This window comes from Pipistrellus hanaki (assembly GCF_964339955.1).
Source record: "Pipistrellus hanaki genome assembly, chromosome: 14".
Taxonomy (NCBI): Eukaryota; Metazoa; Chordata; class Mammalia; order Chiroptera; family Vespertilionidae; genus Pipistrellus; species Pipistrellus hanaki.
The window spans coordinates 17911445-17935125 of NC_140516.1; the positions used below are offsets into that span (position 1 = coordinate 17911445).

The following is a 23681-nucleotide window of genomic DNA, read 5'->3' on the forward strand; positions in this document are numbered from 1 at the left end:
CTCAAAGAAAAATAAATTATATGTCAAGCTTGGTGCAGAGGCCAGACTGTTTCAAAGTGACAATTTTAAGCACTTTGCAGTTAATAACTTATTTATTAATTATATTGTCCCTATTTGTTTCACCTGATTTTATCTTTCTTTAGTCTCTTCTGCCTAACCACACTCTTCCTCCCCCACACAGGGAAAGGTGAAAGGTGAACTATTTAGCATTGTGTCTACTCTTTAGCTCAGTGTTCAAGCAGCCCCTTCCTTACAGTACCCCCACCTCACTCCTCTTACCTGAGACTTCACTAGCATGTAACTTGGCTAAGTTTACAAGGGTCTTGCTTAAGTGTCTTCTGTGAATTACCAACTCTGGCCCCAAAAATGAAGTGGGAGAACTAACCCTCCAAGTGGTGTGCCTCATCTCTTAAGTACCATGAGACCAATGGGCAAGAAGAGACCATGTGTGCTACGGTGCAAGTCACAGGGAAGGCAAATTCTAGAGGCTAAAGTTGTCCAATGAAGAATATCTGCCCTTCTGGACATTTCACTACTGTTTACCCACAAATAAGGGAGAAATATACTCAGTGAGTCTACTCAGCCTTTCTTTCCAGAAAGGCAAAGGTTAGAATAAAGATTGCCATCTCAATTAAATGAGACATCATCTGCACTCCAGAACTACCAAAGAAAAAGCCAGAAGATAACTAGGTTACCAAACTATTCTTGACCCATTTTCAGTGTAATCGCTAGTCTGAAGTCAGCCCGTTTAGCAGCCACTCGAGAAATGAGTTCAGTTCTTGGAATGACTTAAGTGGTCAAGTCACAGCCCAGAGTGAACCCAAACCTTCAGTTTCATTTATGAAACACTTCATATATACCAGGCACTGTGCTAATGGCACCTCATCACTTTAACCTCCTGAACAACTTAAAGTAGGCATTACTGTCCACCTTCAGAGAGGGCAAGGTCACCGGGCGGGTAATGATGAGAGAAGCTGAACTCAGGCCTGTCCAATGCCAAAGCCCACACCCTTAAGCTCCTTTCAGCTGTATCACTAATCAGGGCTGAAAACTGTGCTGGACAATAGAGGCCACTATGCATCAGACTGACCTCTGACATGGGAAGACCACCCACTCTATCTAGAATAATCCACCACTACCACTTGTTACTCTTTCTTTATTCTACTTTATCCTAGAAGTTATCTCCAAAACTACATCCATCCATTGAACAAAGACTGATTGTGCTTCTACTATATTCTAGGCACTGAAAACATAGCAGTGAACTAGCCACACAACAATCTCTACCTTAACAGAGCTGACATTTATTTAAGTTATTCCTACTTGTCTCCATATAATACATCTTGCTTACTGTATGTTTACAGCACCTAGAACAGCTCCAATAAGTGGGTACAACAGACAGCAATTCCATCCATGACATCCTCAGCAATGGTGTAGAAAACTGCTCAAACAACTCACCAAATGGGTTTTATTGCCATGCAGAGTTCTTTATAGTGCATTGTCTTAGTTCTATACTACCAAGTTCTATAAAACTTTAAATAAAATCTTTAAGATATTCCATATTTCTAAAATGTAAAAACAAATCCAGTTTACTCATCTTTAAGAGTTAATTTTTCTGGGCAAAGAAAAAAACAAAAACTAGTAAAATAGCCAGAACACTATAAGACAGTAAATGCAGATGAGAAAAAGAAATTTTTTTAAATAGATATTTATTTGCAAAATAGAAATAAAACTAATCTGAATCAGGTTCCTTCTTCTTCCTTCTTGACCCTTTGGAGGTAGTCCCAGGCTCGGCTTTGTCTCTGCCGTGCTCAGTCCGCTGTGTGAGCCACTCCTTCTCCAGCTGCCTGAGCATGTCCGCAGTGAGGAGTCCCTGCTGCACCAACCTGGAAGCCAGGGACTTCTCTTCCGCACCGGGGCCGGGCGGCTCAGCAGCTTTAAACCCTAAAGTTTTGGTTCCGCGCATCCTTCTTGCTTGGCTCTTCGATGTTCCCGGCGAACGAGACCGGCTGTCTGCTGGCATGTTCTCCAAATGCAACAGCCTTTGTGCCTCTGAAATCTTAATCAGCTTGGTGATGTTGTGTACACCCTCTTGGATAATGCCATCTAGGTCTTTCTGCAGGTCTCGAACAAGGTTGGCATCGGGAAACATATCTATAAACCGGTAGCTGGGGAAAAGACATTACATTATAGCAACAGCTCTTATCAGTCGCTGAACTACTATAATAATCTCAATGACAAAACTACATCTTGACACTGATTAATTCCAAATGTCGTTTATGCAAAATTTGTTGTGTCTTTGCTCAACTTTTACTTCTGCCCCAGCACACCTGAGGAGTACATTATTATGAGGATGGGTCACCACTCCCCCCAGAAGTGATTCCAATATGCCCCCTTGTGGGACATGCCCCCGCTCTGAGTTACTGAGCTAGAGCGGTACAGCAGGCCTCCGATAACATCGCTCTGTATAGCACTGTCTCATCAGACACTGATGAGATGCCATAGGAACTTCACTGTGGTTTATATCGATTAGCCTCTGGTAAAACTGGTTTTGTTATACATCCTTTTGCTTTAAGTTGCAGGATTTTAATTGTACCTCTCAAATGTTAACATATAAATGAATCACCTGGGGAATCTAGTTAAAATGCAGAATTTGATTAAATATTATATTCTCTATTTCTAATAAGCTTCCACCCATTGAGTAGCAAGGATCGAGGGGACCTTCTCACCTACTTACCTTAACTAGAATACTAAGAACGCGTTGTCATTTTTGGAATGGGGATTAACCAGGCTCAACTGCCTTTATGGACAATAAACATGATATATGCCTATAAATACCCTGCAAATATGTGCCTAATTTGAAAGAGCAAAAGACCATTCATTAAACCTTTGATATGCCCTATTACTTAAAAAAATGAGAGCACATAAAGGAAATATTTGATACCTTAGCCACAGGTAAAGATCCAAGACATCATGGACAGCTTCAAGATCCATGAGGTCTTTAATATTATTAGGTGGATTTAATGGCCATTTAATATATCGGCGCAACCAAGCAAAGGTCAAGGGCTCGTTCCTGCTGTACTGCCTGGCAAACTGAGAGAAGCAGAGGAAAAGGAATCAGAATTCACTTAAGCCTGTGATTAGAAAAAAAAGAAAGCACAACAAAATGTTAACTGTGATTGTGTTTCAATAGACAGGATGCTTTCTTCTTTATACTTTTCTGTATTTTAAAGAACATTTAGTATTTTATAAAGGTAACTTTTTAAAAGATGGGGGAATGACAGCCTTCTTTTTACAAAATCAGTCCTCAGAGACCATCAATGGCTCTTTTGAAGTTCAGTGATAATGGAGATCAAGAAAAATCTCTAGACTGCACATTCTCATCATTAAGCAGAACACATAAGCAACTGTTAGACTGTCCTTCCTCCTTAGTAAAATGCTTCTGCTTCACTAGAATAATTTGAAGAATGGTGTAAATGGGGTGAAGGCATGGGCTCAAACTCCATCCATGTCAGTCTGCAGCATACACTAGCTAACTTTAACAAATGCCAGTTCTAAGAGACTATTTCCTAGGTAAATGCCTGGACAGGGAAGACTTCTAAGACATAAGAAGGGAAAAAGAAAGCAGTAAGTTGCAAAATCATTCATTATAGCATTTATGGGAAAGCACACCCCCACAACAAAACTAGAATTCCTACATGTATACCTATGTAGGCAAATGCAATCGGAAAGGTTTGCAAGATTACATACAAACTGATAATAGTTATGCCATAAAACTAAGATTGGAGGAGGTAGCCCAATTTATCCCTATCTGTAATGTTTTAATGTTGTGCAAAGAGAAAGTATTTATGTATTATTTATATAATTTAAAAATAATTTTGAATTTAGAAATAGAGTTGATAAAAAGAGCTAATATGCAGAATGCTAAGGTCTATAAAGAAATGGCAGCAGAACTACAACCACGAGTCAGAAAAGATTCAAAGAGGAGACCTCTGGTGTATGTGCTACAAGGGAGAGCACCAGGCAGAGCAGGGCCCAGAGAGGTGAGAGAACACCGCGGCCATTGCCCTTCCCCGGCGCTCTGTTTTGGTGAATTCTGTGCTCTTCAGAACTGTATCCCTACCCAAATGACTGAGAAGAAAAGGAACCAGAATCCTGGCACCAAACTCATACAAGTCAACAGTCCCTGGCTCAGTGTCTTACGGTTAAGAAAACTGAATACTATTGCCACTACTAAACCCCTGGCGCCCCCTTCCAAAAATATTACCCAACACCAATGAGGAAAAAGTGTATCAGCAGGCAAAGACCCCCTTCCCTTGAAAAAAAAACTGTATTTAATTATTTTTGTTTTAGCTTCTTTGCAAAGGCTACCATATAAGCCCATTTTCCCCAAAAAATTGTTTGTAAGAAAAAGAGAGTCACTTTATATTTAAGTTCTTACATATTATCTCATATTAAAGAATAGTCTTCAATTATTTTGAGTAACAAAGTACTGTTTGGGGGAAATACCTCAATCAAAAACAACTCAAAATATCCCAAGATGCAGGCTTACCTGTAACAGTGAGGAGCAGACGAAAGGCTGCTTCTTGTTGATAGGGGCTGTGCAGAACACATACCTCACTCGCAGGCTCAATGGAATATGCTGGATCAGCTCTGCAGAAAACTTAAAGTCATCCAGATTGCAGACAAAATACTGCCCATCAACTTGTGAAAAGTCTACAAAAATATCCTGGGGGGGAAAATACATATTAAATTACTGGACTGCCTAACAGGGCATGAATAAAGTACTCAAACTGACAAACAACAACCTCTTTAATCCGTAACAGACTTCTAGAAAGGCCTGCTTTATTCATTGCCTCCTCAAGCTCATAATTCCTCCATAACCTTCCCAACCTAAAATACTCAGACAAAAGTCCCAAACGATTTTTGAAAGTTTTCACTTTTAATATAAACTTCATAAATAGCAACTTCATAAAAAACAGCTTATCCATTCATGCCCATGAGGTTAACTAGTAATTACATTTTTATTTTTTACTAGAGGCCTGGTGCACAAAATTTGTGCACTTGGAGGGTCCCTCAGCCCGGCCTGCACCCTCTCGCAGTCCAGGAGCCCTCAGGATGCCTGACTGATGGCATAGGCCCGCTTAGAGGGAGTGGGCCTAACCTGTCAGTCACCCCTCCTTAGCGCTGCTGCAGAGTTGGGAGAGGATCCTGCCACTGCCTCAGTGCACCCCTAGTGGGAGCGCTCCTGCATTGAGCATCTGCTCCCGGTGGTCAGTATGTGTCATAGCTACTGGTCATTCTGCTGTTCAGTCTATTTGCATATTAGCCTTTTATTATATAGAATTTTAAATTTTCTTTTTGAGAATTTTTATGAGTTTGAGCCAAAACTCATGATAGTTGCAGGGAAGCAAGGTTTCAAATGCTCCAATTTTTTATTTTTCAATTATAGTTGTACAATATTTTATTAGCTTCAGGTGTACAACTATGATTAGACATTTAATAACTTATGAAGTGATCACCCTGATAAATCTAGTACCCATCTGACACCATACATAGCTATTAAAATAGATTAAATTCCCCATGCTGTATTTTATATCCCCATGACCATAATTACCAATTTATACTTCTTAATCCCTTCATCTTTTTCACCAATTCCCCCAACCCCACTCCCATCTGGCAACCATCAAAATATTCTCTGTATCTATGGTTCTGTTTCTGTTCTACTTGTTCATTTATTTATTTTTAATTTCCATATATAAGTGAAGTCATATGGCATTTGTCTTTCTCTTTCTGATTTATTTCACTCAGCAAAATACCCTCTAGGTCCACCCATGTTGTTGCAGATGGCAAGATTTTTTTTTTTAAGGCTGAGTCATATTTCACTATGCACATGCACCACTTCTTTATCCATTCATCTATCGATGGACACTTAGAATCTAAGGACAGATAAAGAGCTTCCCAGATAAGAAAAAGCTAAAGGAGTTCATCATCACCAGACCAGTATTACAAGAAATGTTAAAGAGTCAAGAAGAAGAAGAAGAAAGAAAAAGACAAAAGAGGGAGAAGAGAAAGAAGGAAAAAAAGAAAATATCAAAAACATAAATACAAATGGATTAAATGTTCCAATCAAAAGATGCATGGTAGCTGAATGGATAACTAAAGACCCTCACATATGCTGCCTACAAGAGACTCACTTCAGACAGAAAGACACACATACTCAAAGTAAAGTGATGGGAAAAGACATTTCACAAAAATGGAAACAAACAAAAATCTGGGGAAGCAATACTTATGCCAGACAAAATAGACTTTAAAACAAGAGTTATAACAAGAGACACAAAAAGACCCAGCAATCCCACTTTAGGGTACTGTATTTATCTGAAGAAACCCAAAACACTAAATCAAAAAAGACATGAGCATCCTTGTGCAAACACATTCATTGCAGCATTGTTTACGATGGCCAACATATCAACACTTTTAGAAAAGAGATTCAAAGTGATTTCCTACTCACAATGAGGTTAGAAAGTGTTGTATCAGGGAGATGGTAGGCAAACATTTCAATCTGTTCAGCTGTTGGATGAAGACCAGCTGCCTTTAGTAAAAGAAAAAAACAATCATAAGCTTTTTTTTTTAAAAAGAAGTTTTCCTAAGTTAATTCAAAATAAAGTCTTGAGTAAAATAGAGAAAAGCATCATTTTCCCATTTATTACCAATTAGGAAAGCTAATAAGATGATTTAATAAAACTAACCAATTATACCCACTAAGTAGTCAATCTTTTATTCATATTTTAGTTATACAGTGTCTGACATACACAAATACATGAAAAATGTCTAAACTGAAGGTCAGGTATCTCTTTAACTGTATATTGCAGTGTTATGAGATGCCTACGGGTAAGTATAAGCTAGGGGGGAAAGGGAATGGGAAAGAGGATAGGAGTGATGTGAATCCGGTCAGAAGAAGAGAATGAGCACAAGAAATGAGGTACTGTGCACAGGAGGGAAATGGTGTGTCATTATCAACTGCACTCTCAACCTCAGCTTTCCTCTAGGAACTTTTCCTTGCATTATCTCACTTGCATTCCCCTTTACCCAGGCCACTGAAAAATGAAAAGAGCTACACTTAGAAAGATTTCCAGGCAACTTTACATTGTAACAGTTAGGCCCAACTGGTGTGGCTCAGTTGGTTGAACATCAACCAGGAGGTCACAGTTGATTACTGGTTAGGGCACATGCCAGGGTTTTGGCTCCATCCCCAGTAAGGGGTGCGAGGGAGGCATCCAATCGATGTTTCTCTCTCCCTCTCCCTTCCTCTCCCTGAAATCAATAAAAAATTGTAACAGTTAGGTTGTTTAAAATATATACACTTCTGTCTTATTAACTACATTTATCTTTATTGGCTCAAATTACATTGCTAAGTGCCGTTTTTGCTCCATACTCAAGGGTTTCTTCTGCCTTCAAGCTCCTGACAAGTTTTCAGTCTGCTTACATAGCTGAGTGCCCACGTGAAGCAACTGTGCCCCTACCCCCACCTCCTGCTAGGTTATAGGAAGGACGAAAGGAAAATTAGGTTCACTAAACTTTTCAATCTGGATCTTTCACCTGCAAACTATTCTCAACCAGGAGTCTCTCTTCCTCTCCAAAGCAATAAAGTAGGGCTTTCTTTCTTAAATATATTTCCATTTATTTCAGAGAGGAAGGGAGGAGAGAGAGATAGGAACATCAATGATGAGAGAGAATCATTGACCGGCTGCCTTTTGCATGGCCCCCACTGGGGATCAAGCCTGCAACCCAGGCATGTGCCCTTGACCAGAATCAAACGCGGGACCTTTCAGTCCGCAGACCGCCGCTCTACCACTGAGCCAAACCGGTTTCGGCTCTTGATGTAATTTTAACGGTATAAAATTTATCTTTTGTTTATTTGTTACCGCGTGTCCTAGGCAAGAGTCTGGAGGGAAGATGAAGGAAGGCATGACTGTCCTCCAAAGGGAATTAACCTCACCTGTATAGGTTCGACAGGCCTATTCAAAATTTCCTTTAATAAACGGAGGTCTTCTCGATTCATTGTTGTAACCTCTCCTTCTTTGTATTTCGAACTGAACCTGCCAGCTCTGCCAGCAATCTGCAAGGCTTGCGAAGTGGTGATTGGTTCTATTTCCTTCTCTCCCTTTTCATTGATACTGGGCTTTATAAGGGAATAAAAAATAATTCTTCTTATGTTCCTGAAATAGAAATAAAAGTGATCTCACAGACAAAAAGCTCTCCATCACTTGGGTCACTGCAGAAATGCTCACTCACTTCTAGTTTAGGCCTACTTGCAATCTTGCCTGTTGTTTTCAAAAGAAAAAGGTTTGTTGGTAATTCTTTCTTCTCTTTATATAGTATTTTTAAACATCTGGGTAAATTTACTAAAATTTATCAACTTGTACTTTTCAGTGGGTGACCTGTATAGTATATAAATTATACCTCAATAAGGCTATAGAAGATAACATTTTTTAACAAATAAACCACATGTTCTCAAAGGGCTTTTTTTTTTTTTTTTTTAAATATATTTTTATACTTCAGAGAGGAAGGCAGAGGGAGAGAGAGATAGAAACATCAATGATGAGAGAGAATTACTGACTGGTTGCCTCCTGCTTGCCTCCTGGGGATGTGCCCACAACCCGCCATGTGCCCTAAACTGGAATCAAACCTGGGAACCTCAGTCTGCAGGCTGACACTTTATCCACTGAGCCAAACCAGCTAGAGCTCAAGCTGCTTTTAAAAGTTGGCTATTAACAGTTTAAATAGTTTTTTTTAATTCATTCCCCAGAGAGGAATATTTAGGCTTAATACTGTTACCCCTTCAGATAACAGCTAGGCCTACAAGCATAGTAGGCACTCACACAACTTGCTGACTGAGAAACTAAAAGTAAGGTAATATAACAAGATAGCAGTGATAGAGAGTAGCACTCAAAGTTTGAGCAATGTGATACTTCCTTTTTACTCCCTTACAAGGTGTGCAAGCAAGGTAAATCTCAGATCTTTATGATAATACCCATTCCATAAGTGGTCATTCTAATGCCAATTAGAAAATTTTTCATTGCCATCTAACACACTGAATATCCATGATTGTTAAAAACAAATCACTTACAAATTAAGTCCCATGCCAATTGCATCGGTAGCAACCAGGATTTTGCATGGATCATCAGGATCATTAAACTTTTTTGCTTGAGCAAGTTTGGTTCCTAAAATAAGAAGTTTACGTTAAACCAGTGTTCTCAATCTTTTACTGTATCACACTAAGTGTATCTTGGATACCCTCACACCCTTCTTCCTATTTTTTATGGATAAAATTATTTCTTTATATCTTTTAAGAGTTACTTATCCTTTATTTCCACTCTTTTAAATATCCCCACATACAGCAACACAACCCCACACCACACTAGCCTCTCACTTCTGAAGACGTGTAGTAACAGATTTCATAACTACAATTTGAGAAATATTACTCAAGTTCATGAGTAATGACATTTCTGTAAGAAACTATTCAATTCAAAATTTAAAATAACAGCAAATAATAAGAGCTAGAAATAATTAAAATATTTCTATCCCCACCAAGATAAACTAGAGAAACATTTATTTTATATTTCCTATAACAAATTACTAATATGTCTAGCATCTTAATTCAATATATTTTACTACGTTTTCTATACATATTCAACATAAATGGGAAAAATAAAGTTTAATATTCTGTCAATGAAAGCCAATAATTACCAGGTGGGAGACTGCCATATATAACAGCTGATTCCAGTCCCCGAATTTCAATCTGTCGACTCACAGAATAAATATCATTCTTGCTAAAACAGACAATGCAGTCCCCAGGCCGAAGGTTGTCTAAAGATTCCAATGCATGATCCAGCACAGAAATGGGGGTAAGCCTCGTATAGTTTCGAACCTTTAATAAAGACATGATATTGTAAAATAACACACCAAACTCAATTTCATGTGACTAACAAGTGAAAACTTGCTAAAAGCTAAAAACAAGGTCCATTGTTTTTCAAAGGGAAATACAAAAAAGCATTTATTTTAATATTCATTGCTATTTCTAAATTAACTAAATGCTAAACAGTGTTTCATAAATTTTCAAAGCACTTTCATATACATTTGATTTTCTCCCCCCAATCCCCATTGATTGTAGAGAGAAACATGGATGTGAGAGAGATACATCAATTGGTTGCCTCCCACACATGCTTTGCCTGCAGTCAAGGTGTGTGCCCTTGACAGGAACTGAACCCACTGCTCTTCAGTCTAAGGGAGAACACTCTAACCACTCAGCAAAACTGGCTAGGGCTACATTTGATTTTCATGGCAACTTGGTAAGTTCAGAAGGGTTATTAACTGTTATTTTCTTTTATGAAAAAGTAAAAGAGAGCCTTATAGAACATCAGGTCTGAAGAGGATTTTTCCAGTTCTAGCCTTCTACAATTTGCCTAAGAATACAAAACTAATAGCAAAGTCAAGACTAGAACCCAGAATTTCTTCTACTATATTTCTCTCCCTGAAAGCTGAACACAAAACTAAAGTAATGGACCAGTTTTTAAATATTTCTTCATCTTATTATAGAACTCTGGTAAAAACAAAAAGTAGGATTAAAAGAAAACCAATTACTTATTATTCTAGGAATTTGAAAAGGGATACAAACTATTTCTAGCAATTAGATGTATATCCAAGGCCCCAATTACCTGACATCTGAGACTTTAAAAACCACAAGCTTTTGCCCTGGCCAGTGTGGCTCAGTTGTTGGAGCAATGTCCCCATATACTGAAAGGTGGCAGGTTTGATTCCCAGTCAGGGCATATACCCAGGTTGCAGGTTCAACCCCTGGTCAGGCGGAGGCAACCAATAGATGTTTCACTCTCACATGGATGTTTCTTTCTCTCTCTCCCTGCTCCCATTCCTCTCTCAAAATCATTAAAAATAAAGAAAAACAAAAAGCACAAACTTTTGCTGAACCTCAAACTTCCAATATTACTGACTTATTTAATTCTAATTTCAATATTGCTGAAACTCCAAAAGGTTTTGTCAAAAGTATATAAAGAATCTCCTGTACTTTTAGAAGACTTAGGGTAATATGGCCACTCTGTCAGACTCCAAATATGAGGTTAAATCAATTGTGTGTTATCTAGTCAACTATGAGGAAATAAAGCTTTCTTTTTAGTTAAGTTCTGATTTACCACTACCCACAGCCTATGAAGCCACTGCCTGGTACTCCGGGCTATTTGCTATGCCATCTTGAGAACAAAGCATATATTCTAGTACCTCCACTTCCTCCCCTGTCGTGTACAAAAGCTCAGTAACCAGGTCAATAGCAGCAGCTTCTCCACATAAATGAACCTCTTCAGCACAGAGTCCTGTTAAATGTAAAATCACCATTAAAAAATTTTTAAAGACATAAAAGTAAATATGCAACACTATGTAGCAAAATATATATTTTATCTTTACCCGAGAACATTTTTTAAATATTGATGTAGAGAAAAATCGATCTGTTGCTTCCTCTACACCCACTGACTGGGGATAGAACCCCCAACCTAGATATGTGCCCTGACCAGGAATCAAACTCATAACCTTTGGTGTATGGGACGACACTCCAGCCAACTGAGCCGCCAGGCCAGGGCCAGCAAAAATATTTTAAGTTTGTTACTATTGCTTTACCATGTTACCAAATGTTTTCATAAATATTATCTCTCTGATCCAAACCTCAAAACAACAATATACAGAGCAAAGATTAACTACATTTTTATAAACATCAGGGCTTTTAAACTGCTTTGGCCAAGGTGTTGAGTCTAGAGGGTGATGCCAGCCAGGACTAGTACCTGACATTTATAATCAGTACTGAACATTAGTCTCATACTTGTTTTTCAAATTAGCCTCATGGAATCCCTGAGGTGCCTGAGGGGCTGGGGCTGGAGGATAGAAGGAACTCCAATCTCCTTACCCCTTAGCAGATCTGCTTTCTCCATTTTACATTAAGGTTTCAATGAATACTCTTTATCTGGAAGAGTTCAGCTGTTTGTTTTTAAGTCTGAGAACTCTTGCCCTACAATATGCTGATCAAAAATTCACTCCAGCTCTGGCCAGATAGCTCAGTTTAGTAAGAGCATCGTTCCAATACACCAATGTTGTAGGTTCAATCTCTGGTGAGGGCACCTACAAAGAATCAGCCAGTAAGTACATAAATAAGTGGAACAACAAATTAAAGTTTCTCTTTCTCTCTCCCTGGCCATCAATAAAATTATTTTTAAATTTTAATTCACTCTAATATAAACATTAGAAATACTCATTCATGTTCTCAGTTGGCGGACCTCAAAAACTCCACTTCCAGGAGCCTATCCTAGAGAAATAATCAAATAAATGAATAAAAAGCTATGGCCACAAGGATTTTATCAGAGGCCAACAGGAGAAATATCCAGAAAAAGAACTAAATGAAATGGAGGCAAGTCAAGGGGTAGACTCAGCAAGCACTATTAATGTTATCAGGGGAAGATGTTAAACTCTGTGGGGAAAAATTATAGTACAGCTCCTTAAGGGAGAATATGCAATATTAGTATGTAGTACCAAAAAAATGTCGGAAACAACAGAACTGAAAAAGCAAGATACAAAATTATATAGTCACAAAACTGGCATAAAACACACCAAAATCTTAATGGTTGTACATATTGGTGAGATTTGAATATTTTAACTTTAATTAAGTGGTTATGCTAATTTCACCATAGGAAAAATAGACTTCCTATTTAAATAATATTTAGAAAAGAAAACTCAACACTTAGCTGACTTTTTGTTTGATTCATGTCAAAAAGAAAGAATCTAGCTGGCTCTCCTTGGCGACGTCCAGCGGATAATGCACCTCAGAGCAGGTGTCACAAAGCACAGGTGTTAGGGCGCGAAGACACCAACCTAGAAGTGCTCTGGTCCAGGCCCATCCTCTGGCTGGGTCTTTAATCATCTGAATTTCGTCAATCACAGCCACTTCATCTTAAAATAAAAAGTTATCACGAGCAACGTAAGTATTTAAATCGTTTTACAAACAAATGACAACACCGAAATCCAAGCTGTCATCACCACCACAGTCATCACCACCACTGACCACTCAGGCTTCTTTTTGGCAGTCTTGTTCTCAGGGCTTTACAATTATAACTCACTTAATCCGCACCACCAATATAAAAGGAAAGTCATCATCTTCTTCATTTTACAGAAGAATAAACTGAGGCCCAGAGAAGTTAAGTCATGGCCCAAGGATACAGAATGTACGAGTAAGGGTAAGATTTAAAAAACATGAAATTCAAACCCAGGCCATCTAGCTCCAAAGTCCAGACTGTTAACTATCTACTCACTGCCTCACACAGTAAGCAGGTTCATCTGTCCTATTTCTGCAATCTCAGGGCAGCCTGGAGAATCTGCCTAAGAGAGCTGACACACCTCACAGCAGGAAGAAAAAAAGTCTGTGCTTCCAGGAGCCAGGGATAGACAGCCCCACGGTAACTGAAGCATCTCAGCCACCGGAACCCAGACAGGTGTGAGGGCAGAAAGCAGAGCGGAAAGTGTAATCCCCCGAGCTCCAGCAATGCTCATTCTTAGGGAATTTCAGCTCATCACTACGGCAAAACTTAGTGCCGAATTTTATTTTTTAATGCTTCCAACCATAGCACTCTATTCTTTTTAAGTCATATTAATTATATTTTAATTTTCTTCTCAAAATACCAAGGAGCTAAGATCACATTAAAATTTTTAATGCAAGACATTTAAGAAACAAAAGAAAGTTAATTTTATACTAAAAAACCATCGGATTAAAATTTACTTATTGCATCTGGGCATTTACAAACAAGATTTAAAAAAGGGAATTTTCGCCGAAACCAGTTTGGCTCAGCAGTAGAGCGTCGGTCTGCGGACTGAAAGGTCCCAGGTTCGATTCCGGTCAAGGGCATGTACATTGGTTGCGGGCACATCCCCGGTAGGGGGTGTGCAAGAGGCAGCTGGTCAATGTTTCTCTCTCATCGACCTTTCTAGCTCTCTATCTCTCTCCCTTCCTCTCTGTAAAAAAATCCCTGGTAGGGGATGTGCAAGAGGCAGCTGGTCGATGTTTCTCTCTCATCGACGTTTCTAGCTCTCTATCTCTCTCCCTTCCTCTCTGTAAAAAAATCAATAAAGTATATTTTTATTAAAAAAAAAAGGGAATTTTCATTTATAAATATCTGTGCTATCTGAATTTTTATAACATACAACTGTTATAATGAACCAATTTTTAAAAAACTACCCATTTACACAGAAAGTTAAGATTAAAATTAAAAAAGCAAACTACTAAATAGTACATAATTTGCTCTAACATGTAATATATAACCCCTATTTTATTTAATATACATAACCACAATGCACACATAAATATGTGGATACACAATAAAAATATAGAAAAAGAATCTGAAAAATATAGAAAAAGAATCTGAAAAATATATACCACAGGGTTAACACTTGCTTATTCTGAATGTGTGGAATTGGGAAAATATGTACTTTTTTTATTCTCTGCATTTATTTTTGAGTTTTCAATGTGAAGATATAATTGCTTATATAATAAAAAAAAAGTTGATTTTCATAAAAAAATATTTTCAAAATGACTTAACTAGTTTACTGCAGTGCTATTAATAGTGAAAGACTTTAAACCATTTAAATATTCTTTAATGGAGAAATATGTAATTTTAGTCATAAAATGAAATGCTATGTAACAGTTTAAATGAATAAATTTGATATGTGTTTATGACATATATGATTTTATATATATATATATATATATATATATATATATATATATATATATATATATACAAGCCTAGATCTAAAAACTTGTATAGAATAAAAAGCGAGTGTGGAAAATTAATACAATATGATAATCATGTAAATGTTTTAAAAATTTATAGTATTGACAGCAAAAAAGATCTTCACCAAATACTTGATAGCAGTTAGATCAAGAGGGGAAAGGTAGGAGGGAGTGGGGGTTAATGGAGGGCTGAGGACACATATGTAGTACCTAAATCAATAAAGAAATTAAAAATAAATAAATAAATAAATGAGGGGAAAGAAGATTTCGGTCAAGATGGTGGCATAGTAAATGCAGTAAATGGGCAGAGTGCATGTTCAAGTTGTGGGCTCAATCCCCAGTAAGGGGCATGCAGGAGGCAGCCGATCAATGACGTTTCTCATTGATGTTTCTCTCTCTTCCTCTCTTTCTAACAATCAATAAAAACATATTTTAAAGAAAGTATATGATTGCCTAACTACTATGCTAAACACCTAAAACTAATACAAATAATACTGAAAATAAAAAGGGGGGGAAGAACTGAACTGAGGATTACTACAAATTCATAGCTATTAACACTTTTGTTCTTTTAAGAGGAAAAGGGAAAGAATGTTTAAAACAGCAAGCCTGACAGCCCTATTCAGTTTGGCTCAGGGGATAGAGCATCAACCTGCAGAATGAAGGGTCCCAGTCAGAGCACATGCCCAGGGTGAGGGTTCCATCCCCAATAGGGGCCCACAACTGATTCTCTCTCTCATCACTGAAGTTTCTCTCTCTCTCCCTCTTCCTTCCTCTCTGAAATAATAATAATAATAATAATAATAATAATAATAATAATAATAATGGAAACATGACAGAAAGTTTTAGGCATTCATTAGTGATAGTAGATACTTTTTGTTGTATTATTCTCTTCTTTGTCTCAACTTAAATTTTTTCACAATAAAAACATTTCATATGTTCATCACTGTTTAAAATTTTTTTAAATACTGTTTTTTTTTAAATAGTGTGTACATACAAGGAGTTGTAACACTGCTCATCTCAACAGTACAAGCAACATGGGTAGCCTGTTTCCCGTTGGTCTCTATCGACACGCGCTCTTCTCCGGTCACCAGGTCACACGGCACACCCTAGGATGGCAGAGAGACCTGAATTACTTTCACTTCGAACAGAACAGCGAAGAGAAACGTTGGATGTTTGATAAAGAATTCTCTCCATTATGATCAAACTTATTTGTCTAATAGCTGAAACAAAATATTCTCAATCCTTTAAAAAGTATTTTTAATAAAAAATGAAAGCAGAAATCTTACTGTTTGTGACAGCATTACAAAGCCTATGTAAAACTTGGAAATACCACAAGGCAACTAAACTCTCAGGTAACAAAAGCATGGGAAATTATAGCAGTTTCGCTTTTTAACTTTGTATGTTTCTTTTTTATTTCAGTTTATTAAAATAAAATGAACATGAATTATTTCTATATTCAAAAAGGATATTATAAATGAAATTTAAGAGTGTACAGTCTCCCCAATATAATTTAATTCCTTGAGAAGAACCAGTATCGATGCTATGGTGTATCAGAGTGACCAACCCCCTGGTTCGTCCAGGCCTGCAGTGTTCCCAAGGGTGAAGGACTGTGGTGCTAAATCTGGGGAAACTCCAGGCAAATGGGACAGCCGGTCTCCCCAGGGGCCTGAAACTAATCGTGAGTCAACAACAGACATACCGTATCCGAACTGAGTGACAGTTTACAACACAACTGGCCTGTAGTCGTCTTCCAAAATGGAAAGGTCATGAAAGACAAAGGAAGACCAAGAAACTGCCTCAGATTAATAGAAACTAGAGATATGAGGATGAAAAAAGTGTGAGTGCTGAACAGAACCTGGAGGTCGGGGGCAGTGAAGGCAGGGGCAAGGAGGAGTATTGTTATTGGACAATTGGCAAAACTTGAATATAGAGTATAGGCTTAATAATATTAGTCTGTCAATACTAAATGATCTGCTTTAGATAAATAGCCTGTGGTTATATAAAGAAAGTCTTTGTTCTGAGGAAATACTTTTTAAGTATTTATGGATCAAGAGAGAATTATGTATGAAAATTACATAAATTACTCAGAACAAAAAAAAAATATCTCTACAAATTACCTACCAAAACTGGTTTATCTGACATTATAGTCATAATAAAACTAATAATAAATCAATGAATCAAATTTTATCCCATGCCTTAGACCACAGGGCACTGAGTCCTTTTCAGGTTTGAAAAAGTGGCTTCAGTCTTTATCATTAGTTCTAGTTGATAGTATCATGGCTAATCTAACAAAGGGTAAATTAAACAACGTAACAGAGTAGTGGTTAACTCTGAGGGGGCAAAAGAAGTCTTCACAGAATTTCAACTCTATCAATAATATTTTATTTCTTAAAAAAGTAAATAAAACAAGTATGGCAAATGTTAGAATCTGACAGGAATTGGGTAGTGGGTTCAGATTATTTGCATTATTCTCAGCATATCTCTGAATATGTGAAATATTCTATAACAATATATTTCATTCATTCTAAAATGCACATTATTACAGGATACATCTTAACAATTGATGCCAGTTAGGGTTCAGTTGGCAGTACTTCTTATTTAACTGTACATAAAATAATGGCACATCTTATGACTGATGGCTTCTTAGGTGCAATGAAATATGGCAATTTTGTTAATGAAGGGCGTACTACATATGCACTCCACTCTCCCACCTTCCTTCTTACCCAACCCCCTTCCCCCACAAAATTCACAAGGAGCAAATATTTGGTAATATACTGACCTCAGCATTACTCTTTTCGAAGATCTCATGTGCCAATAATTTTAAAGGACCACAATACACTCCAGATTTCGCTGACAAGTATTTCTGGATTGCATGGTAAGTCTTTCCACTGTTTGTGGGGCCTGAATGGAATATTATCTTCCGCTGTATGGCTCTGGCCTCTGGGTACCTAAAAAATAAGTAGGCAAACAGCTTAACCTTATTAATTTCAAAATCAATCTTGGCAAAGTTCCCAATTGAAAAAAATTCCAATGAAACATTCTCTTAACATTCACAATGTAACATCTTTTAAACAATTAGTTAAATGACATATGTCATATCTACACTGAAATAATGACTGCTTTCCAAGAATGACATTTACTAACAGAGGACAGAAAAATCCAAATGCATATTAATTTATTGGATACTTTTGCCACTGTACAAATCCTTCTTCCTCTGTAGTTACTTAAAACAAATTTAAACTTCTATCAGCTCCATAGGTATGTTCACATCCCTCCACAGCTCTCTCTAAGCACATGGCCCTATGAGCAAACACTCCCAGGCTCTGAACTTCAGCGTACACAATATGATGGCCGCGTCTTCTGTTTCCGGCCATGAGGAGGTACTGGGCCTGCCTCCCACCATGAACAAGTACAAAACATATGCTGCAGCTGCTTGGGGACATGACAACGGGCAGGGCAGGACTGCAGGCCCCAGAAGAAGGCGACACTTGGATGAGGCCTACTGCACCCCAGCAGGACAGGGAGGTGGAACCCAAGCAAAGGACGATGGTCCTTTGGCAGCTGAGATCCAATTCTCAGTTGAAGCGGCTGGAAGTTAAAGAACAGAGTGTGTGTGTGTGTGTGTGTGTGTGTGTATGGTGGGGGGGGGGGGGGAGGAATGTGGGCAGTAAAGAGGGCGCCTTGAAGCCTGTGTGGGAGTTCCTGTGGGTCCTTTGCCCAGGGTGGGCTGAACATGCGCAGCACCTAGCAGAGAACAGCTTGCTAAGCGTGTGAGCAGACAGTCTCAATGAGGTAGCCAAGTACTAGGAGATACTGGGGTTCCACAGCAGTGGTTGTGAGAGAGCTCATTACCACCCCAGACACCCCAGAAAGGCCACACCTGAATTATAAGGACAACACCCTAAAGGAAGGGCTACTGTCGATTTGCAGAAATAAATCTTAAAACCGATCTGGGTCAGGATAAGGGAGGCACCAGTTGATTGCCTGCCAGAATTAACTGCCTTTTCCTAGGGAAAACAACACAATCTAGACTCCTCATATTTTACCATCCAGAATATAATTTTAAAAAATAATGATCTCCCAAGATTAGAAACCGAAAATTTCAAATCCACAAATGAAGAAACTAACCAATTAGGTGGTATTCTTAGGTCACTGATTTTACGTAGATCTTCCTTACATTCCAACACAGGAAATATCTGTTTTGCGTGTCTCAAGAAAAACGGAAATAAATCATCCACATGAGCTGGAAAATAAAACACTGCATTAACAGGAGCAATCTACATGTTACCCATAATTACACTTTCTTCTTAGTGGGCTAAGTTTCAGGGACATTACCAGGATAAAAAGAAAAACCCTGGAGCAAGAAACTCTACCCTTTTCTGAGATCTGCTTTGTCTTACATGTTCCTCCCAACTTCACTTCTATTTTCCTAGAACAGTGCTTCCCAAACTTCGCTCATGATGAGAATCACTTGGTGGAGTTGTTAAAATACAGATTCCTGAATCCCAACTAAGAAGTGCTAAACTAGAATTTTTGGGACACATATAGGTAAAATTCTATACTTAACTAATGCTCTAAGAAACACTGTTCTAGGGGGAAAAAAAAATTGGCTGCCAACCATCATGTCCTACTCATCCAATGCAAGCAGATAAAGGTCAGCATTGGTAAAAGTTAAATGAAAAATAAAGAACTGGAAATATACATTAGAAAGAAGGCCTGTGGTTAAAGAAAGGCAGGTGCAAACACTGTTAAACTACAGAGACCACTGTAAAAGAAGAACGTGAACTGATTGCTCAGCAAAAAGTCTCCACACCTTCGTGGCTCTGAGGGTGAGGCTGGGTCTCATTCTGCTTTGTGTCCAGGTTCTACCTCAGTTCCTGGCCCAGAGTAAAGGTCTAAGAATCAAACACATTTAAAACATATAATCAAAACCAAGCTGCCTATGGGAACAAAAGAATGATGTCTTACTTTTTTTCTTTTATGGCAGGAACTGTGTCCTGATGCGGGGTAAAGGAACAGGGGCAGGGACAGACGGAATGTGCTATGCATTAATTCTACCTGGTATGAGAGTTATCCCACTGGGGCCTGTATTAGCACATAGTGAAGAGCAGATGCTAACAGATCAAACCTGCCCCCAGTCTAACACATATGGGGGATTTAATAACTAGCTCACGGGCCCAACAGGACCCAGACAGCCTCCTATGCAAGCACCAAATTATCTACAGAAAATGTTAATAGGGCCTGTTCTATACAAATAATCCCTGACTTCAGAAATATACATGAAATACAGAAGGAAATAGAAAGTATGTTCAACAGGATTTAAAAAAATCTCCATAAACACTTGCCTGCACTGAAGCAAATATCATTCAAAATAATGTGAATGTCCACATCCAAGGAATGAGACTGCAGGATATAATTTCTAAAGCTTATGAAAGCTTGGTGGAAGAGACGAGCTACAAGAAATAAAAAACCAAAATAGGCAGGGCTTAAATTCATTTCATTTGTCATTTTAAAAAGTATATATACACACCACACCTAATTAATCAAAGTGCCCCCCCCCCCCCACTATTTTTTCTGATCAGATCTGGGCCAGAATTGAAATCCTAGCACAACATGAAGGAAAGTTGAACACACAGCTCTTTGCTACATGTCCGGCTCACCAGGTGCATCTTGCCAATCTCCTGCTCAGAGGGCAGAGACCAGGGACATCCTCCAATCACAAGTACTTATTAGAGGCCTGGGGCACGAGATTGGTGCACTGAGGTGGGGGGGTATCCCTCAGGCCGGCCTGCACTCTCTTGCAGTCCAGAAGCCCTCAGGGGATGTCCAACTGACGGCTTAAACCCACTCCCAGCAGGCAGACGGACATCCTTAGCTCTGCCCCAGAGGCAGGAGAGGTTCCCGCCACTGCTGCTGTTTCACTGGCCAGGGCTTCTGGCTGAGCAGCACTCCCCCTATGGGAGCACAGTGACCACCAGGGGGCAGCTCTTACATTGAGCATCTGGCCCCTGGTGGTCAGCATGCGTCATAGCAACCGTAGCAACGGGTCATTCTGCCTTTTGGTTGATTTGCCTATTAGCCTTTTATTATATAGGATGTCAAGGACACACAGGTGCTTACACTATATTCACAAAGCTATAATCTAAAAATAAACTACCTCTAATGGAATGTCATTAGTATTACCATCAAGTCCATAATCAGCACCCAGTTTCTGAATTTCTTTCCTCTTGTAAAACTGGTCTAAGATCTTCTTTACTTCATCTGGAAGAAAGATATCAAAATTTAAAATGTAATATTTGTTTCCCAAATAGAGAATGCCTAAACAAAACAAAACCTGAAGTCCTAACACTCAACACAGCAGTCTACTGAGTGTTGCAAGAACTTAAAAGGTTTTATTTGGTCACAAGCTCTTTTTAATTAAATAGTGAGATGAAGCACCTAAAAAATTATAAAGTCAAACATTCCTGTTCCACCGCAGAGGAGTAAGCAAGGTGCTATAGGGTTAGATACTGCCTCCAGCAGGTCACTTTTAAATAACGTTCTATTTCATTTACTTACAATCACTACGAACATCTAATAGTGAGCAGCTTACAAGGTATCTAGAAAAGACAACCAGTACTACAAGACGAGACCATTATGCCTTTATGCAAATAACTAAAGGAGCCAGGGATGGCCAGCCTATGTGGCTCAGTGGTTGACCCATGAACCAGGAGACCACAGATCCATTCCTGGTCAGGGCACATGCCTGGGTTCCAGCTGGATTCCCAATGAGGGGCATGAAGGAGGCAGCCAATCAATGAAGCTTCTCTCTCATCCATGTTTCTATCTCTCTATCCCTATCCCTTCCACTCTCTCAAATCAATAACAACATATATGTAAGTAAATAAGATTAAGAAAACATAGCATCCAGGGATGATCTTTAATTTGAAGAAGATGGCTTTAGGAAGAACAGAGTATACTTATTTTGTTCTAGATGGCATAACTGAAGTCAATGGGAGATGAGGGAAGCAGATGTCAGTGGAATTTATACAAGAGTATCCTAGCAACTACAATAGTAAAAAGGGACTGGCTCATAAAAGGGCCAGCTCCTTGTCAATGAAAAGTACTCAAGGTTTAAATGACTGTATTTCCAAGGTGATGGCAGAGAAATCACTATACTTAGGAGAGGTCGAATTCAATGCCTGCTTAAGTAACATGCCACTATGAATCAATAACATTTTAAACCTATATATATATATAAAAGCCAAGCGAATGGAACTATGGAATGACCAGTCACTATGACACATACTGTGGTGGCCAACTGGGGGGGGGGGGGGGGGGGGCGCCGCAGAGTCCCCTGATCCCCCGCCACCCAAAGGGGTGGGGGTGGGGGGCAGGGCCAGCCGGCCAACCTCCACATCCCCTCCCCCCTGCCGGCCCATAGGGGTGGGCTGGCCAGACCCCAACCTTGCATTGAATTCATGCACCGGGCCTCCAGTATTTTATAGAAGTATTTTATATTAGTCAAGCTGAGACTGTGATTTCATTGAACATGTTACAATATTACTGCCTTCTGTAGCGAGAAACATTGTACTGACCCAGCCACACACTCTGCATTCCTGGGAATGTGGGAGGCAAATGGACAGCCATGAACAGAATAAGGAAATGGGCAAAACTGGGAAAACAAGGACCTCACCCACAGTGACCTTTCCTTTCCTGGCCTATGGCTAGTCATGTGGTTAAACCCCCTGGACCTTTCCTATCGCTGGTCATAAAGATCAGATCCCCTGACCCTTCCTATCGCTGGCGATGAAGATCAGACCCCCTGACCTTCCATGCCGCTGGCCATCCGGTAGACCCCCGGCCTAGGAGAAGGGACAGAGAACTGAACGGTGGCCTTTACGGCTCTGGGGACCTTGCAGGACGGCCCGCCCCCGCCGCCCAGCACTCACTCTTGTCCAGGGGGCGGGTCAGCTCCGCGCCCACATCGCCGTCCGCGCTGGGGCCCTGAGGCTTCACAGACAGCGGCACAAACAGGGACGTGTTCGGGGCTTTGGAACCCCCGGACGCAGAAGAGGAGGCGGAGGCAACGGCGGGCGGGCGCCCGAGAGGCCCGGGGACGGGCCCGGGGTGCGCGCGGAGGGCGGAGCAGACGGCCGCCCGGTGGCCGGCGCGGCGCCCCGCCGGGAGCCGGGCCCACAGCAGCGCACACCGGGGAAAGGACATGGAGAGCGCGGGCCCTCGCGAGAGCGGCGGCGGCGGCGGCGGCCGGGGACACTGCGGTGGCCGGTGACAGTGACGCGCTCCGCCAGCGCCCGTTCCCCGGAAAGGCCCGGACCCGGCACGGGAGCTGCCCGGAGACGCGCCCGATCAAAAAGAAAAAGTGCCCGCAGTCACTGCCCAAAGGGGGGAGGAAAAGATTAGGTATGAAACCTAGAAAAGATAAGTTCTTTTTATCTCTCTCTCTCTAATTAGATGTTGGGCGCAGCTTCCTCTAAAAAGAAAAAGAAAGAAAGAAAAGGATCAGGCACCTTTGGGGAGTCACAGAGGAGAGGAGGGGGCCTGCGAGGTGTCACGCGACGCCAGCTGGCCGGTCCGTCTTGAGAAGCACGTGGGCAGCGGACAGAGGAGCAGCTCCCTGTGCTGTGAGCGTAGCTTGCGAACTGCAACACTTTTTTTTTTTTTTTTTACATTCATATAACTTTTATTACAGTATATCCTTAATAGTGTTTTATTTTATTATTATTGTCAATATATTTCTGGGCCTAATTTACACATTTTATAAGGTATGTATGTATTGAACAAAACATAGTGTGCATAGGATTTGGTACTGTCCGTGGTCTGTCCCAGGCACCCACTGGAG

The 23681-nt window shown here is 39.8% G+C and overlaps 1 protein-coding gene across 2 annotated transcripts; it reads right to left on the reverse strand.

Moving 5' to 3' along the window:
- Positions 1–1451: 1451 nt before the first annotated feature.
- On the reverse strand, positions 1452–23139 carry SUPV3L1 (Suv3 like RNA helicase). 2 transcript variants are annotated; one of them, XM_084904263.1, is made up of 15 exons: positions 22771–23139; positions 21023–21100; positions 20185–20292; positions 18968–19082; positions 17619–17787; positions 15834–15945; positions 12928–13005; positions 11293–11384; positions 9748–9928; positions 9128–9221; positions 7997–8216; positions 6509–6589; positions 4550–4726; positions 2942–3090; positions 1452–2165 (listed from the first exon to the last, which is right to left on the reverse strand). In XM_084904263.1, the coding sequence occupies exons 1-15, from the start codon at positions 23042–23044 to the stop codon at positions 1730–1732; spliced, it is 2364 nt and encodes a 787-aa protein (XP_084760389.1). In that variant the 5' UTR covers positions 23045–23139; the 3' UTR covers positions 1452–1729. The 2 variants fall into 2 exon arrangements, with proteins under 2 accessions (XP_084760389.1, XP_084760390.1); XM_084904264.1 differs by having other exon boundaries at positions 20997–21100; positions 22771–23106.
- Between the last annotated feature and the right edge of the window lie 542 nt (positions 23140–23681).

Coding starts and splice junctions, on each gene's coding strand:
- SUPV3L1 (XM_084904263.1), bottom strand. CDS start 23,044: ATGTCCTTTCCCCGGTGTGCGCTGCTGTGGGCCCGGCTCCCGGCGGGG. Junction 21,101..22,770: donor GACCCGCCCCCTGGACAAGA/GTGAGTGCTGGG, acceptor TCTTTCTTCCAG/ATGAAGTAAAGAAGATCTTA. Junction 3,091..4,549: donor TCTGCTCCTCACTGTTACAG/GTAAGCCTGCAT, acceptor TGCTTCTCTCAG/TTTGCCAGGCAGTACAGCAG.